At 43.5% G+C, this 17,782-nt stretch overlaps 1 protein-coding gene across 1 annotated transcript in view; it reads right to left on the bottom strand.

Moving 5' to 3' along the window:
- ITPR3 (inositol 1,4,5-trisphosphate receptor type 3) overlaps nt 1–17,782 on the bottom strand; it is a 244,458-nt gene that overhangs the window by 137,988 nt on the left and 88,688 nt on the right. Inside the window, exon 13 of the mRNA XM_075853510.1 lies at nt 16,911–17,071. Coding sequence (XP_075709625.1) covers nt 16,911–17,071 — 161 coding nt within the window. The remainder of the gene's footprint in view (nt 1–16,910; nt 17,072–17,782) is intronic.

Raw genomic sequence — 17,782 nt, 5'->3', positions numbered from 1 at the left:
CCTGCTCTCAAATTTCTCTGTCGTCTGACTCCTCCCATCTTCTGGAAATGCAAAAGTCCAAAAGCAGCACTAAAGGGGATAAATGGGCTCCCAAATCTTCGTCTGCCAAAGCCTCTTCATCACGATCACAGTTCTCACCAGAATTGCTGACGGACGGGGATATTACACCACCAAGATTGTCTCCACAATATAGTCCACAGCACAGCGCTGATATGGACAACCAGCAAGCCACCCTGGTAGCTCAAGAGGTCTTTAAAATATTGCTACACACTTCCATTAATGCAGCTCTGGCACAAATTACGTCGCACTCCCAAATGATTTCTGACATGGAAACGAGGTTTGTAACATCAGACACTTCGTTATTCGTGCTGGAGGAAACTGTACGTCAAACCCAAGCCTCTAATCAAGATTTGAGTGAAAAGCTAGATGACCTGGAGAACAGGGATAGACGTAACAACCTACATTTTGTGGGCAGCCCAGAGAAGGTGACCGGTGACCAACTGCTGAATTATCTCTGTAAAGACCTCCCTAATGCTCTGAATGTCGAGCTTGGTGGTGACTCGCTCATGATAGAAAGGGCGCACAGATTGGGCCCTCCTAGAACTGGGTGAAATGCGGGAGATAAGAGACCTCACCCGGTGAGTGCTAAATACTTCTACCGGGCAATAAAGGAGAAAGTCCTAAGAGCTTACAGACAATAGTGGGACCTACTCATCAATGACTCTAAAATCCTAATCTTCCAGGATTACTCAGTGGTGGTTGCTCAAAATCGCAAAGCCTTTGCCCCAATCTGCCGTTAGTTATATGAAAGGAACACTCGAATCCAACTCCTTTTTCTCAGCCAAATTGAAGGTGCAGGATGGGGATCACACTCATCTTTGAGGACCATGTGCAGGCCAGGAGGAGACTATGCCTGGAAGAGAATGGTGCAGAGTGAACCAAACCTTTGGAAGGGGAATGTTCACCTATCCGGCATATGGACAATGTGCTTACTATTTATAAAGTATAAAATTGTTACTTACAGTTTTTCTACCTCTGTGGTGACAGCTACGTTGTTACCCAAGTCTGGGTTCGTCTTTACCACTGTTTACATGTTTATTTTGTATTTACTATGCTCGCTTGTGCTAAATTCCTTTCTCTTGCAGATGACTAAAGGCGTGGTTCTCGCCATCACACACACCATTGGGACTAGGCTGTGTGTGGCTTGCTGGGACCGCGGGGTGCAGCTGGGTATTAAGTAATCTGAACTGCACCCTACTTCAAGACACAGGATGAGTACTCCACATTCACACCTTCCCGACACATATATCACACCTCCCCCCATATCCGATTCCTCTCCTGGAATGTGGATGGCTTTAACACACCCTTGAAGAGGAAAAAGGTGCTAAATCACCATAAACGTCTCTCACCCGATATTCTCTTTTTACAGGAGCCTCATTAGAGAGCGGGCACACAGAGCAGATTAATGGCTATTCAGCTTCGCATTCTTCCTCTTCAACAGGGGGTGGCAATCCTCTTTAGAAAGGGCCTGCGATACACACTGGAAAGTTCGATAAGTAACACACAGGGTAGTTACCTTATTTTACACGTAACTATAGCTGACATCCCTTATCTGTTGGTCAATCTTTATGCTCCAAATCATGACCAGCAGGAATTCTATCCGGAAATTCCCCAACTAATATTGGGTCTCCCTAGATATAGCCTAATTATAGGGGGCAACTTTAACTTGGTACAATGTTCAAACCTGGATAGGTCCACCCCTCAATCCCAGGCTGACACTTCTTTTCTTGCTCTCTTCATGGAGTCGCTCAACGTGTGTGATCCATGGACTCAGTTGCCCACAATTCCTTTTCGCGCATAGATTACTATCTGATTTCAACATCCTTGTTCGATTCCCACTCTTCCTCCTGGATATGCCCCATCACCATATATGATCATGCCCCGATCACTATGTCATTATCACTTTCACACTCCTTACCAAAGACTAGTATATGGCGATTTCCCACTTACTTGGCAGAATCTGAAGAATTCAAACAATATCTCCACCTGCATTGGGGCAATTACCTAGATGATAACTTCCCCCATGTGGACAACATGCCGCTATTGTGGGCAATGTCCAAGGCAGTGATGAAAGGGCATATTATAGGATATCTGTCACGTAGGCGGAAAGTTTGGAAAATCCGGTTTGATGCCTTATATAAGGATCTGCTGGTAGCCCAGCGAACCTACATAGATGATTCCATCCCACTTAACCAACAGATATACCAAACTGCTAAACATTCGTTAGACGCCTTTATCCATTCCGAATCACATTGGCAGGTCAAATCCACTGATAACAAATTTTACAGATGGGGTAATAAAACCGGTAAACTACTTGCGACCCTCACAAAGCAGAAACACCCCTATAAACCTATTTTGTCCTTAAGTAATCCCCTTACAGGGACAGTTCCTACTGACCCCTCAGAAATATCAAAAATGTTTACTGATTATTATGAAGATCTTTATAGGGCTGCCCCGGCCTCTCCCCCAGATATTAACTCCTTTCTGGACACGGTTAATTTGCCCTCCCTCTCAGTAGATCAACAATCTCTACTGAATGCAGAAATACGTGGGGAGGAGGTGAGCCGAGCGATCTCGACTGCCTCCAATGGGAAAACTCTGGGTCCAGATGGATTTTCGGAGGAATATTATAACATTTTGGCACCCCAGCTAATTCCCGTTCTGACCAACTTATACAACGCAGCATTTCTACACTCCATGCCCACTGACCGCTTCACAGAATCACGCACAGTGCTTTTGCCTAAACCGTACAAAGATCTTTCCCTGACTCAATCATACTGTCCTATCTCATTGCTTAACCATGACTATAAGCCACTGGCCAGAATACTGACGGGTAGGTAGCAATGCTTCCTTCCTGATCTTTTGTCTGTTACTCAGACTGGTTTCACACGGGGTAGGACTTGTATAAGAAATATCAGATCTGCAATTGCCGCAACTGTCCTGGCACAGGACCTGGCGCAACCAGTAACCATGTTAATGAGTCTTAACGCTGAGAAAGCGTTTGATATGGTGGCATGGCCTTTTCTTGATGAGGTCCTGGTCCGTTGGGTGCAATTTTTACTCAATTCATTCAGTCCCTTCGTGATGGGGCGACTACTTGTGTGGCGGTCAAAGGGTATAATTCTCCCCCTATCGACATCTTTAAAAGGTACCAAGCAGGGATGCCCCCTCTCCCCACTTTTAGTTAATCTTTCTATAGACCCCCTCCTACGTCACCTCTCCCAGACCTCAACTTTCCAGGGTCTTACTACACGGGATCTTGAACTAAAAGTAGCGGCTTTTGCGGATGATATCCTGTTAATGTCTTTTTAGGGTTCGTGATGACCATCTCCCCTCCTTGAAGAACTAGACCGGGTGGGTCGATTGTCGGCATATTTTCTTAATAGGGACAAAAGGGAGACATTACTGCTAAGAGGACCCTCTAAACCCCTCTGGGCATCCATCTTTCCGTTCCGCTGGAACGCTCAGACAATTAAATACTTAGGAGTACAGATCAATAGACACCCTCCGAAACTATACAGTACTAATATATCACACTATATTGAGGAACTAGAAAAGACTCTTTCAAATTGGAAACACTTCACACTTTCATACCTAGGGAGGGCTAATCTTCTTAAAATGGTGGAGTTCCATCGTCTTCTCTATATTTTCTATACCCTCCCAATATATCTCACCCCAAAGGATGAAAAACGTATCAACTACCTCTACAGAGCATTCGTGGGGGGATCCTGCATAGCTCACCAAATTTTACAACAACCAAGAGCCAATGGGGGCATTAATTTCCCCAATATTAGAAACTATAACCTGGCGGCCTTGTTCCGCTATGTCTCGGACTGGCTTCGGAACACCTCTCGCTATACCTCATACACTCTGGTTTTCAGATTAGTTTCTGGACGGGCTTTGTCGGGTTTATCTGTTGAGACAAGAGCTAATCCTCTACTTGGAAAGCATGGAAGAAAATTAGGCACCGTCACAATCTTTCCCCTCGGTTATCTCTCCATTTACTGTTAATCTGTAATACCCACTTTCAAGTTGTAACCCACGGGCAATCCTCCGTAGATGGCACACGTTGGGAATCACCTCCCTAAAACAGCTTGTACACATGGAAGACCGTAGGACTCTATCATTTTCAGAACTCAGTTCCAAGTACCCCGAGCTCCCCATTGACCATTTTAGTTATCTCCAAGTCGACAGTTATATAAAAAAGATTTTACTGCAATTACCAGACCTGGAATGGACTGCTTATTCGCTTCTAAAATTCTCCAGCCCCAACTCCCAAAAGGGCAAAATATCTAGAAATTACCAATTCTTTCACACTCCCCTTGACTACTCGCAATCCCAGACTCCTGTAACAAAATGGCAGAATGATGATCGGACCCTAACCCACACTACTATACTTGCGGCTTTAGAACAGGCACACAAGCTTCTTCCTTCTGCTCATTTTCTGGAAATGCGACTTAAAATTGCCCACAGATCTTATTTGACCCCAATTGTGGGACATAAAATTGGTATCTATGATACCTCATGTTGCTTTAAACGTCAAACATCTGAAGCCAACCTCTACCATTGTTTATGGTCGTGCCCTGACATTCGTACATTTTGGTCCCGCATACGCACATTCACTACGACTCATCTCTCAACCTTTGTCCTGGATATGGTACTGTGGGCGGTGTTTGGGTATATGAACCCTGAAATTCACAGATGATCCCCGGGAGCACACAAACTGCATTACGTGGCAGCGGTGAGGGTGAAAGCCATATTACAAACTTGGCTTGCCGATTGGGCCCACCCTTCAAATTATTCCTGGATAAATTATCCTATCTTCTAAAAATGGACTGGGTAGAAGCCTCTCTCCATAAGGAATTACAAATATTTCTTGATACATGGGAAACTCTCATTTCACTGCTCCCGCAAAACATTCAGTTGCAAATAAAGAATTGTTTTGAATCAACTGTTTGGTTCCACGAACAGGTGCTCCTGGGGGAAACACCTTGTAAGATGTGGTCAGGATCCTGGTGGTTTTCTGGTGTGGGCGAGAGCCATGCTTACTCCATTTCTTTCTCATTCTCTCCTGTCCCCACATACATAGGATGGACTCTGTTATGACTGGGGTGGTGATGTGCAGTGGGCTGGTTCCTGCGGGCATCTCCATTCCCGCTTATTTTCTCTATAAATCAATGGGTATGGGGAGATTGCTTACAATTTTAGAATATGAGTGCTTAATCTGCATTGTTACTTTCACAAGCACAGCGAGCCAATAATGAACGTTATCTTGTTTTCTTTTTCCTTTCCCCTCTCTCCCTTCCCTCTCTACCTGCACTGCTTGACCAGATTGGTCTACTACTTGATTTAGTCTTATTTCTTACTAGACATATATATGATATTCGAGAGTACTAACTGTATTATATTGCTCCCCCTCCCTTCTTCCCTTCTGTTCTCCCAACAAACTTAAAATGTTTGAAAAATTTCAATTTAAAAAGAGGTCAAGAAAAAAAAAAAAAAGAGAGCCAGGATATAGGAGAGGAAAGGATGTCACAGTGCTAGTACCTTTTTATCATATGTTTGATGACTTAGCGACATCAACGAGAGAAGGAAGCAGACAGAAGTCATCATAAAAGTGAAAACTAATGAGGTTCCGAGATAAACTATATTGGTAAGCTATTTTAAATCTTGTTATAGGCTTACAAGAAAAGTTTTTTTTTTTTCTCCAGATAACCCCTTTAAGCATTTATGGCCTATCCACCTCTGGTACCCCAGTTTGCTGATTCCTGGCCGTTGCACTCAACTTACAGCTTAATGGAAGTTAGTTTAGGTGGAGTTCTATGGGAATTTTGGAAAGAGACAAGCTTGCTTGCACGGCTCTATCCGTGACTCCCATAGACTTCAATGTAGAGGACCACGCAGTTATCTCCCCATTAAACTGTATGGAGTGTGAGCCTATCAGAAATTATGGCAGATGTTGACATGGAAAAATATTTTTACATATGTTAGTGGTTGCATTGAGTTAAAAAAATGTGCACTAAATTTCAGGCTGCAACTTCCATTTCTTCCTTCATTTTCAGACCCCCTGATATGCAGTTTGCAACATGCTCTTAAATTTAGCCTTTCTCATGTGGGTGTCCAGGATGCTACTATATTCATTAGCACTCATTTATCAGCACAGCCTCATTCCTGTACTGCTTTCCCCTTCTACAGCCCACTAAGTATCTCTTCTTCCTTGAACTGATGCTGGGTAGTTTTTTCTCTCTACACCCATACTGTAAAGGATCTGCCAGACACAGCTTCTGTGTCGACGCCCGTGGTTAATCAGTCTGCATCTGCTCCTAGGTCTGATAGAGTGACTCGATCTGCTACCACTCAGGCTGGTAGGCTGAGGAGTGGAAGAACCTATCACAACCTGGCCAGACGGAGCTAGCTCCCGCCCTCAGTCTATTTATACCTTCATTTCCTGCTCTTCCTTTGCCTGTGATTCTGTCTGGTTTCCTGGCTCTGCTGTTCCTGCTAGTACTATTGACCTCTGCTTCAAATTGACCCTGGCTTTACGGACTATGCTCCTGCTCTGCGTTTGGTACCTCGTACACTCCTGGTTTGACTCGGCTCGTTCACTACTCTCGTTGCTCACGGTGTTGCCATGGGCAACTGCCCCATTTCCCTTAGCTTCTGTGTACCCTTGTCTGTTTGTCTGTCGTGCACTTATTGAGCGTAGGGACCGTCGCCCAGTTGTACGCCGTCGCCTAGGACGGGCTGTGCAAGTAGGCAGGGACTGAGTGGCGGGTAGATTAGGGCTCACCTGTCTGTCTCCCTAACCCAGCATTACATAATCACAGGCCCATATAACTTTTCTACCCTGGTTCCTACACAACTATGGACCCAATTGAGACACTGGCTCAGCAAATGCAGGGTCTATCCCTACAGGTCCAAGCCCTGGCTCAGAAGTGCAACCAGTGTGATGCTAACCAGGTAGTGCCCTCCACCTCAAGTTTTTTCTAGTTTCGGGAGAGTTGTAGGCTCTATTTCCGATTAAGACCCCACTCCTCAGGTTCTGAGAGCCAGCGAGTGGGTATAATTATGTCCCGGCTCCAGGACGGGCCCCAAGAATGGGCCTTCTCCTTGGCTCCTGACGCCCCTGAACTGTTGATTTTTTTTCTGCTCTCGGGCTCATCTATGACGAGACTGACAAGACTGCCTTTGCCGAGAGTCAGCTGGTGACCTTACGTCAGGGTAAGAGACACGTTGAGGAGTACTGTTCTGACGTTAGGAAGTGGTGCGTAGCTTCTCGGTGGAATGACCCTGCCTTGAGGTGCCAGTTTAGATTGGGTCTGTCGAACGCCCTGAAAGACCTATTAGTCAGCTATCCGTCTTCTGACTCTCTAGATCAGGTTATGGCTTTAGCGGTACGTCTTCACCGACGTCTCAGGGAACGATGACTTGAACGTTTTTGTGCCTTCTCCTCTGGCTCCCCCATGATGGCTCCCGAGGTTCCGTTGCTTCGTTCTTCCACGGGAATCTCGGATGAACCAATGCAACTCGGGGCCTCCGTATCTCCCCAACAACGTAGAGAGCTTTGCAGGAAGAATGGTCTCTGCTTCTACTGTGGGGATGACAAGCATCAAATGAACAACTGTCCAAGGCATAAGAATAAGCAGCCGGAAAACTTCCGCGCCTAAGTGACCATCGGGGAGGTCGCTTGGGCGCACAGGTATTTCCCGTAAATATGAAACCTAATGAGATCTTGCTTCCCTTTCAGGTCTCTTTTGGTGGTAGGTCTGCCACCGGCAGTGCCTTCGTGGATTCAGGGTCTTCTGCTAATATTATGTCTGTGGAATTTGCTATGTCTCTAGCTATGCCTTTGATTAATTTGCCTAAACCTGTCCCGGTAGTGGGTATCGGCTCCACTCCACTTGCTAATGATTATTTTACGCAGCATACCCCTGTTTTTGAACTCATTGTTGGCTCCATTCATTTGGAGCAGTGCTCTGTACTGGTGATGCAGGGATAATCGTCCGATTTGGTTTTAGGCCTTCCCTGGTTGCAGATGCATAATCTCACATTTAACTGGAATACTGGGGATCTTACCAAATGGGGTAATGATTGCATGACATCCTGTTTTTCTGTTAATTTTATTTCTCTCCCTGAGGAGGTGAACACTCTACCTGAAGTTTATTCAGGACTTGTCCCGAACGTGAGGCCATGAGAGAATATATCCAGGAAAGCCTGGCCAAGGGTTACATTTGCCCCTCTACTTCTCCGGTAGGTGCTGGCTTCTTCTTCGTAGGGAAGAAGGATGGTGGTCTTAGGCCGTGCATCGATTACCGAAAATTGAATAAGGTCACTGTAAGGAACCAGTATCCCCTTCCTCTGGTTCCTGATCTCTTCAATCAGGTTCAGGGGGCCCAATGGCAGAAGTCTAGACAGAGGGGCCGCTGTGGATTTAGTGTTTTTGGACTTTGCAAAAGCATTTGACACTGTCCCCCATAGACGCCTAATGGGTAAATTAAGGACTATAGGTTTAGAAAATATAGTTTGTAATTGGATTGAGAATTGGCTCAAGGACCGTATCCAGATATTTGTGGTCAATGATTCCTTCTCTGAATGGTCACCGGTTATAAGTGGTGTACCCCAGGGTTCAGTGCTGGGACCCCTATTATTCAACTTATTTATTAATGATATAGAGGATGGGATTAATAGCACGATTTCTATTTTTGCAGATGACACCAAGCTATGTAATATAGTTCAGACTATGGAAGATGTTCATGAATTACAGGCAGATTTAAACAAACTAAGTGTTTGGGCGTCCACTTGGCAGATGAAGTTTAATGTAGATAAATGTAAAGTTATGCATCTGGGTACCAACAACCTGCATGCATCATATGTCCTAGGGGGAGCTACACTGGCGGATTCACTTGTTGAGAAGGATCTGGGTGTACTTGTAAATCATAAACTCAATAACAGCATGCAGTGTCAGTCAGCTGCTTCAAAGGCCAGCAGGATATTGTCGTGTATTAAAAGAGGCATGGACTCGCGGGACAGGGATGTAATATTACCACTTTACAAAGCATTAGTGAGGCCTCATCTAGAATATGCAGTCCAGTTCTGGGCTCCAGTTCATAGAAAGGATGCCCTGGAGTTGGAAAAAATACAAAGAAGAGCAACGAAGCTAATAAGGGGCATGGAGTATTTAAGTTATGAGGAAAGATTGAAAGAATTAAACCTATTTAGCCTTGAAAAAAGACGACTAAGGGGGGACATGATTAACTTATATATATATATTAATGGCACATACAAAAAATATGGTGAAATCCTGTTCCTTGTAAAACCCCCTCAAAAAACAAGGAGGCACTCCCTCCGTCTGGAGAAAAAAAGGTTCAAGCTGCAGAGGCGACAAGGCTTCTTTACAGTAAGAACGGTGAATTTATGGAATAGTCTACCGCAGGAGCTGGTCACAGCAGGGACAGTAGATGGCTTTAAAAAAGGGTTAGATAATTTCCTAGAACAAAAAAATATTAGCTCCTATGTGTAGAAATTTTTCCTTCCCTTTTCCCTTCCCTTGTTTGAACTTGATGGACATGTGTCTTTTTTCAGCCGTACTAACTATGTAACTATGTAACTATGTAATGGTTCTCTAAGTTTGATCTTCGGGGGGCTTATAACCTTATCCGAATCAGAGAAGGGGATGAGTGGAAGACTGCGTTTAACACGCCCGAAGGTCATTTCGAATACCTCGTCATGCCCTTTGGGTTGTGTAATGCTCCCGCGGTCTTCCAGAATTTCATAAATGAGATTTTAAGAGACTACCTGGGGGTATTTCCTGTAGTGTACCTTGATGACATACTTGTGTTTTCCAAGGACTGGTCCTCCCATATTGAGCATGTCAGGAAGGTGCTCCAGGCCCTTCGGGAAAACAAACTCTATGCTAAATCCGAAAAATGTGTGTTTGGGGTGCAGGAGATACAATTTTTGGGTCAAATCCTCACTCCTAATGAATTCCGCATGGACCCTGCCAAGGTTCAGGCTGTGGCTGAATGGGTCCAACCTGCCTCCCTGAAGGCGTTACAGTGCTTCCTGGGGTTTGCTAATTATTACAGGAGATTTATTGCTAACTTCTCGGTCATCGCTAAGCCTCTTACGGATCTTACTCGCAAAGGTGCTGATCTCCTCCACTGGCCTCCGGAGGCGGTCCAGACTTTTGTGATCCTTAATAAGTGCTTTATCTCTGCCCCAGTGCTGATTCAGCCTAACCAAATGGAGCCATTCAATATGGAGGTTGACGCCTCCGAGGTGGGAGTGGGTGCTGTCTTGTCCCAGGGTAACAGGTCCCTCACCCATCTCCGTCCCTGTGCCTACTTCTTCTGGAAGTTCTCGCCCACCGAGAGTAACTATGACGTGGTCAACCGCGAACTCTTAGCCATTAAATGAGCATTTGAAGAGTGGCGCCACTTCTTGGAGGGGGCTAGGCACCAGGTAATGGTCCTTACCGACCACAAGAATTTGGTTTTCCTTGAATCTGTCCGGAGGCTAAACCCGAGACAAGCTCGATGGGCGTTGTTTTTTACTAGATTCAATTTTGTGGTCACCTATAGGGCTGGGTCTAAAAATATTAAAGCTGATGCACTGTCGCGTAGCTTCATGGCCAGCCCTCCCTCGGAGGAAGATCCTGCTTGTGTTTTGCCCCCAGGTATAATCATATCCTCTGTTTATTCTGACTTAGTCTTCGAAATTGCGGCTGATCAAGGTTCAGCTCCCGGGAACCTTCCTGAGAACAAGCTGTTTGTTCCCCTGCAATTCCGGCTAAGGGTACTCAGGGAACATCATGACTCTGCACTATCTGGCCACCCAGGCATCCCGGGTACCAAGCACCTCATTGCAAGAAACTATTGGTGACCTGGGTTGCCTAAAGACGTTAAGGCCTACGTCGCCGCTTGTGAAATTTGTGCTAGGTCCAAGACTCCCAGGTCCCAACCAGCAGGCTTACTATGTTCTTTGCCAATTCTCCAGAGACCTTGGACCCATATCTCCATGGATTTTATCACCGATCTGCCTCTATCTCAAGGCAAGCCGGTGGTGTGGGTTGTAGTAGACCGCTTCAGTAAGATGTGCCACTTTGTGCCCCTCAAGAAACTACCCAATGCCAAGACGTTAGCTACCTTGTTTGTCAAATACATCCTGCGTCTCCATGATCCTGCGTCTCCTGCGTCACAATTTGTTTCATTGTTTTGGTGAGCTTTCTGTAAAAAGTTGGAGATTGATCTGTCCTTCTCCTCGGCCTTCCATCCTGAAACGAATGGCCAAACTGTGAGGACTAATCAGTCTCTAGAACAATATTTAAGGTGTTTTATCTCCGACTGTCAATATGATTGGGTCTCCTTCACTCCCCTCGCCGAATTTTCCCTTAATTACCGGGTCAGTAACTCGTCAGGGGTCTCCCCCTTTTTCTGTAATTTTGGGTTTAATCCACGGTTCTCCTCCGTTTCACCTGGTGGTTCCAACAATCCCGAGGTAGATGTCGTTCATCGGGAACTGTGCACAGTCTGGGCCCAGGTTCAGAAGAACCTTGAGGCGTCCCAGAGCATACAAAAGACTCAGGCAGATAGAAGACGTTCTGCTAACCCCTTGTTTGTGGTCGGGGATCTGGTGTGGCTGTCTTCAAAAAATGTGTGTCTTAAAGTTCCGTCCCAAAAATTTGCTCCCCGCTATATAGGGCCATACAAGGTCATTGAGGTCCTTAACCCTGTCTCCTTGCGGCTGGAGTTACCCCCGTCTTTTTAAATACACAACGTGTTTCATGCCTCCCTCCTGAAACGCTGCTCCCCGTCCTTGGTTACCTCATGGAAACCTCCGGTCCCTGTTCACACCCCTGAAGGGGTAGAATTCGAGGTGGCCAAGATTGTGGACAGCAGGATGGTCCAAGGGTCCTTCCAGTACCTGGTCCATTGGAGAGGATACGGGCTACCACTCAGGCTGGTAGGCTGAGGAGTGGGAGAACTTATCACAGAATGGCCAGACGGAGCTAGCTCCCGCCCTCTGTCTATTTATACCTTCATTTCCTGCTCTTCCTTTGCCTGTTATTCTGTCTGGTTTCCTGGCTCTGCTGTGCCTGCTAGTACTATTGACCTCTGCTTCAAATTGACCCTGGCTTTACTGACTACTCTCCTGCTCTGCGTTTGGTACCTCGTACACTCCTGGTTTGACTCGGCTCATTCACTACTCTTGTTGCTCACGGTGTTGCCGTGGGCAACTGCCCCATTTCCCTTAGCTTCTGTGTACCCTTGTCTGTTTGTCTGTCGTGCACTTATTGAGCGTAGGGACCGTCGCCCAGTTGTACGCCGTCGCCTAGGACGGGCCGTGCAAGTAGGCAGGGACTGAGTGGCGGGTAGATTAGGTCTCACCTGTCTGTCTCTCTACCCCGGCATTACACATACATAGCCTGTGTAATTCACCCCGCCCCCACTGCAAACTACCTTGGGTGCTCTTTTACCTATCTACACTTTGATACAGTTCGGTCTGTGTGTTATCTGCGCTTCCTGAAAACTTGAATGTTTTCCCCCCCCTCTCCCCACTTTGATCTGCCATGTACAACCGCCTTCCCTCTCCCTGCTTCTATCCCTAACACTGAGAGAAGAGAGGAGAGAGCCTACACAGGCAGCAGTGTGGTGTTGCATCTATGTCAGAAACAGCATGACAGCCAGCTAGGTGAAGGAATTGCACAGCAACAGCAAATGGGCAGTACATTTTTAATGAAGACTATATAGAAAATTGCTTACTTTTGAATTTAGGAGGAAATTAAAAAATATTTTTTTTTAGTTTGAATGTGTCCAAAACGTTTAACATGGGAATAGTCTTGTGGGCCAGATACAGATACAGTTTGTGACTGCTAATTCTCTGCTCGATCAGTGTTTTACTTCACTATACTACCATATACTACTAATTTATTAAATACTTTATTTTGATGTCTAAAGTGTTTTGATGTTGGTGCTAAGAAATAGGGAAGAGAAAGCCTTGAAGGAATGCCAGCTGGCAAAGTGTTGGTTGCATGTAGGCCAGATTGCCTGCTGCCCATTAGATTTCTAAGATCTGATAATCAGGAATTTTCCTCAAACCATCAGTAATTTGCATATTGCTCCACTGTGACAATGTTTTTGGCCTTTATTGTTGGACTTCGTTATATGAATGCAAGGGCTTACCAGGACTTTAGGGCAACTTCGTGTGATATATCACATTATAAACTATGCAACACAACACAGAGATTTGATTTTAACTCAATATTAAAAAATATTTAATCAGTAACCACAAAGGATTAAATTACACCCAAATTTACTGTAGCATCAAACTGCCTAGATTCTAGTTAATCCTTGTTCTGCATGCACTATATTAAGACTGTGCATGTCTCAGACAGCAGGAATGAAGTCATTGGGGTGTGGGCAATAAAGAATTTTTACCATTCATAGAAGGATCAACAGACACAATTTCACTGCAGACATGGAAGGATCTTGTGCACTGAACAGGACTAGACTAGAAATACAACCCCAGGGTAAGAACATCCTAATTCAATCCAACATTCTGCACAATGCCTCAGTGCCATGGATGTAGCTAATCTGAGCATCAGTAATGAACAGACTGCTGTAAAAGTATGCTGACTATATATGCACAATAAATGATTGTATAATGATGACCTACACACAGTGAAATGGGCCGCAGTGAATTAATGCAGTGGCGCAATAAAAGGCTTCTTCTATATGAGGGTTGTTCATGTTCAGGCTGTTATCTGTGTTTGTGTAGTGAACGGATGCTCATTGTTACATCATAAATGTGCATGGTGCAGATAAGGATTTGTTTAACAATACATTGAATAGCTATTAGAATCAGCCTCTGATAAAAGGGGCTCTTTAACCTACACATCCTATTAATAAACTTAAACAAATAGGGAGTAGTAGGAATAGACCCACAAATATGTTTTTTGTTTTGACAGTGCTCAGCCCTTTAACCTTTTTTTTTAAATGCCAGAATTTAACTATATCCACTACTGCACAAAACAAAACATTGAGAACAAAAATGTTTATGCCTTATGTATTATGATATCTATTTTTAGAATACACATGCCACTCGATCTGATCTTCTTAGACCCTGTTCACATCTCGCTTCAGTTTCCGTTATTCTATTCCGCTGGAGGAACAGAGTAAGGGAAAAATGGAAGTGCCGGATGTGTCGCATGATGGAAACCAACAAAGCGTGACAGAACCCATTGCCTTTAATAAGTTCCGTTGTGTTTCGGTCATTTTGCTGGACAAAAATGTGGCGCATGTATAACAGCAGATGTAAACAGAGCCTACACATTCCAGATTCTGTCCTGCTGGTGACAAAAGTTTCTTATTATTAAGGCTACAAAAGTACTAAAGGCTTAGGGAATACATCACAATCTTTTGAATACTACTGTGGCTGCTTGATAGTTATTGTAGTAGTCATTGAAAATGCCAATATCTACCTCCGATACCCACCTCCAGTCTGGCTAATGAATCCTTCATTCAAACTATATCTATATTTAGATTACACATGCAGCCTGATCTGATCATCTTAGCTGGCAAGCCCCCATTCCAGAAACTGTCCCCTGCTGTCAATGAACCCTATCTGTTCCATCTTTACTGGACCCTAGCATGCATTACCTTTAAAAACCACAATCAGCATGTGCTAGATTGTCCTCACATCCAGTCAGTGCAAGAAGCAACAAATTCTGATAAAAACCAATAGGCTTTTCACATACATTGCCATATCATGGGTGTGTAAAGCAAGACAAGTACCGACTGGACATCAGAAAGCAGACATTATGAAGTGGATCTGCAGATTTTTAGGCCAAATCATTGAAACACCAGGAATCTGACAATTTAACAGCAAGTTGCAAAGCACTGGATGCTTGACTAGTAGGTCTCTAGGGATTTGACACTTGTTTAATGCCTCCCAGGGGCTGGAGGTTATGGCTAAAGGCTCGCTTACACTGCCCACTTATCGTCACGATTTGCTAATATCCAAGCGATCATAACGATAATTGGCCAGTATAAATAAAGAATAAAACGATTGTGTATTGTTTAACTGCATCGATCATGCCACCATAAAAATCATTCCTATACGTAAAGATTGGTAAATGTAAATAAAAGGCCATGGAAACCATTTTTTATGTAATATGAGTGTTTCTGCAAACTAATAATTTTTATAATAATAGTTTTATTTAAAATGTTGTTTTGTTTTGTGCAGCTTCTATGTATCCACTATGCATAAAAGTTGCATAACACCGCTGCAAGCCAAATCTGTCAGTCAGCTGTACTGACGGTTCAGCTGACAGCAGCTCCTGTGTGCCTCTGACACACAATATAACAATAATACTAATCAAATCGAAGTTGATCAATTTAGATTTCATCGGTATTAGAGTTATATGTGGTGTCAGAGGCACACAGAAGCCGCTGTCAGCCGAACCGTCGGTACAGCTTATTGACAGATTTGGTTTAGAGCAAGTTTAAAGAAGCACTCCAAGCAAAAAATTTTTGGGCTCCCCATTTGTAATTGAGGTGGTATAAATGATATTGTGGTTAGAAAACTCACCTATGGCTTTATCTTGTAGTTTCAGCCTCCATTTCGGCCTGGCGTTCGGTCACATGACCCCTGCTCTGACTAAATGAATCTTACAGGCTCTGAAGTGTGGACTGGAAGTCAGTCCATTCATTCCTATTAGAGTTTCGATGCGACTCTCATAGTAATGAACAAGGAGCCCAAAACAAATGGGGGGGGGGGGGCTAAAAGGTTTTGCTAGTACTTTTTTAAGGCTTACTTAATATAATTCCCCAGCATCTGAATCTAGCAAAACTATTTGCAAATATTTAAGCTACATTTAAAAAAGTTAGTGTTTATTAGGATCTAACTGTACTGCTCTAAATGTTAAAATAACTTTGGCTACTTTGGTATCCACATGTACAAGAAACTAAACATAAAATTGAACAAGAATAGATTCGGAGAATTTGTCATAGCTTCTTACTGAGGGATCTCACACTAGTGTTTGATTAAGAGCAAAATCTAAGTAGTAATGTCCTAAACACTCTGCTGCTGTGTATGTATTCGCGTGTTGGGGGGGGGGGGGCGGTTTCCGCAGACAGCCTGCTAGTTCTCATGTCTCAAGGGGGAGCAGATAATTGTACACAGTATTTAGGCTGGAAATACATGGAGAGCTCACCCAGGACACTGATCAGGACACCCTGTTAGTTCATTAAAAGCCATCACAAAATCGTGGGAAGGGGGGGGATCAGTGCTCCTGACAGTGGAAGAACATCATAGCAGCTACTGCCTGACCTTTCTAGAGATGAGCTCATGAAGAACGGACAATTAGAGAAAAGGAGTGCAGAGGAGGGAAACTGCTGAAAAATACATCATTCATTACTGAAGTACACACGCATGAAGGCTTCTTCTAAAAATTCACATGAATTGATAGGTATGACTTATAACATTGCTATAGAATGCCTAATGCTATAAAATGGTTAATCATTATGTGCATGAATCTGTACAAGTCAGTGGCTTATTTATCCGTCAAATCAATTTAATGGACATAATCTAATAACTTGGAAACTGCCTTTTGCACTTTATTGAAAGCAGTAAAAGTTCACATTGGTCATCTACACACCAGAAGGTAAATTACCATGTGTGAGTAGATATTTTCTATACATTGTTCACAAACAGCATTAAAAATGTCATTATTATTCATATGTAGTGGTTGCTCTCTGATACAAATCCCAAAAGTTTATAATATGTGAGCAGCAACCAAGATGTGACCCCTGAAAATTAACGTATTATTCATTTCAAATGTAAATCCCTACCTGCGGTCATTCTGGCTGATGAATCCTTCATTTAAACGTTCCACAAAATTGGCCAGCATTGAACTGGCATCATTAGCAAAATCCAAGTCACGAATCTCAGACACAGGGACAGATACAATGGCAAAGGCCTCTTTATCTTCTTTAGTGGGACAAGTACCAAGCTATTCAGAGGAAATACAAATAGAAAAGTGGAGGCAAGTTAACCCGCTGTAAAGACCCATTTTAATATTTCCGTTTTTCTAAACTACCAGTAAACGTTCTCTGACTACGCTAAGGTTGTAACTTGTAACAATATCGTATACAAATGTTTAGTTCTGTTTTTAGTTTTTTTTAAATATATGAAAATAGATGTAATGGATGGAAATATGTCATGCATATGCTGACGGGTACACTTTGGCATATGTTCTCCCATAGATAACTATAGGATACTTCAGGAATACATATCTATACCTTATTTATTAAAAAAAAAAAAATCTCAAAAAGCATAGAAAAAAATATGTATGAAAATGGCCAAAGAAAAACAGGTATCAAACACAATTTAGATTGTACTATCAATACTGTTCAAAATAAAAGTTGGAGACAGACATTTACATTTAACAATTTGACAATAAGAATTTGTGTAATTGTTTATGTAAACAACCAATTTTCATTAATAATAAACAATAGTTTCTCTTTTTGTGCATTCACATAGGGAAACTATTGTTACAAATCACCCGGAATTGTCATGATAAATCAGCCCTGATATAAAAGGGCAGAGAGCAGTAAATATTTTACAGGAGGGCTAATCCTAAACTATATAAATAATAGAGAGCTACTGGATATATAAAAAAGCACTGCTACTGTAATTTACACGTATGAACGTAAATGATTCT

This window comes from Rhinoderma darwinii, chromosome 2 (genome assembly GCF_050947455.1).
Source record: "Rhinoderma darwinii isolate aRhiDar2 chromosome 2, aRhiDar2.hap1, whole genome shotgun sequence".
Taxonomy (NCBI): Eukaryota; Metazoa; Chordata; class Amphibia; order Anura; family Rhinodermatidae; genus Rhinoderma; species Rhinoderma darwinii.
Note: the sequence above shows the minus strand (reverse complement) of the source record. Positions and strands in the feature narration are given on the sequence as shown.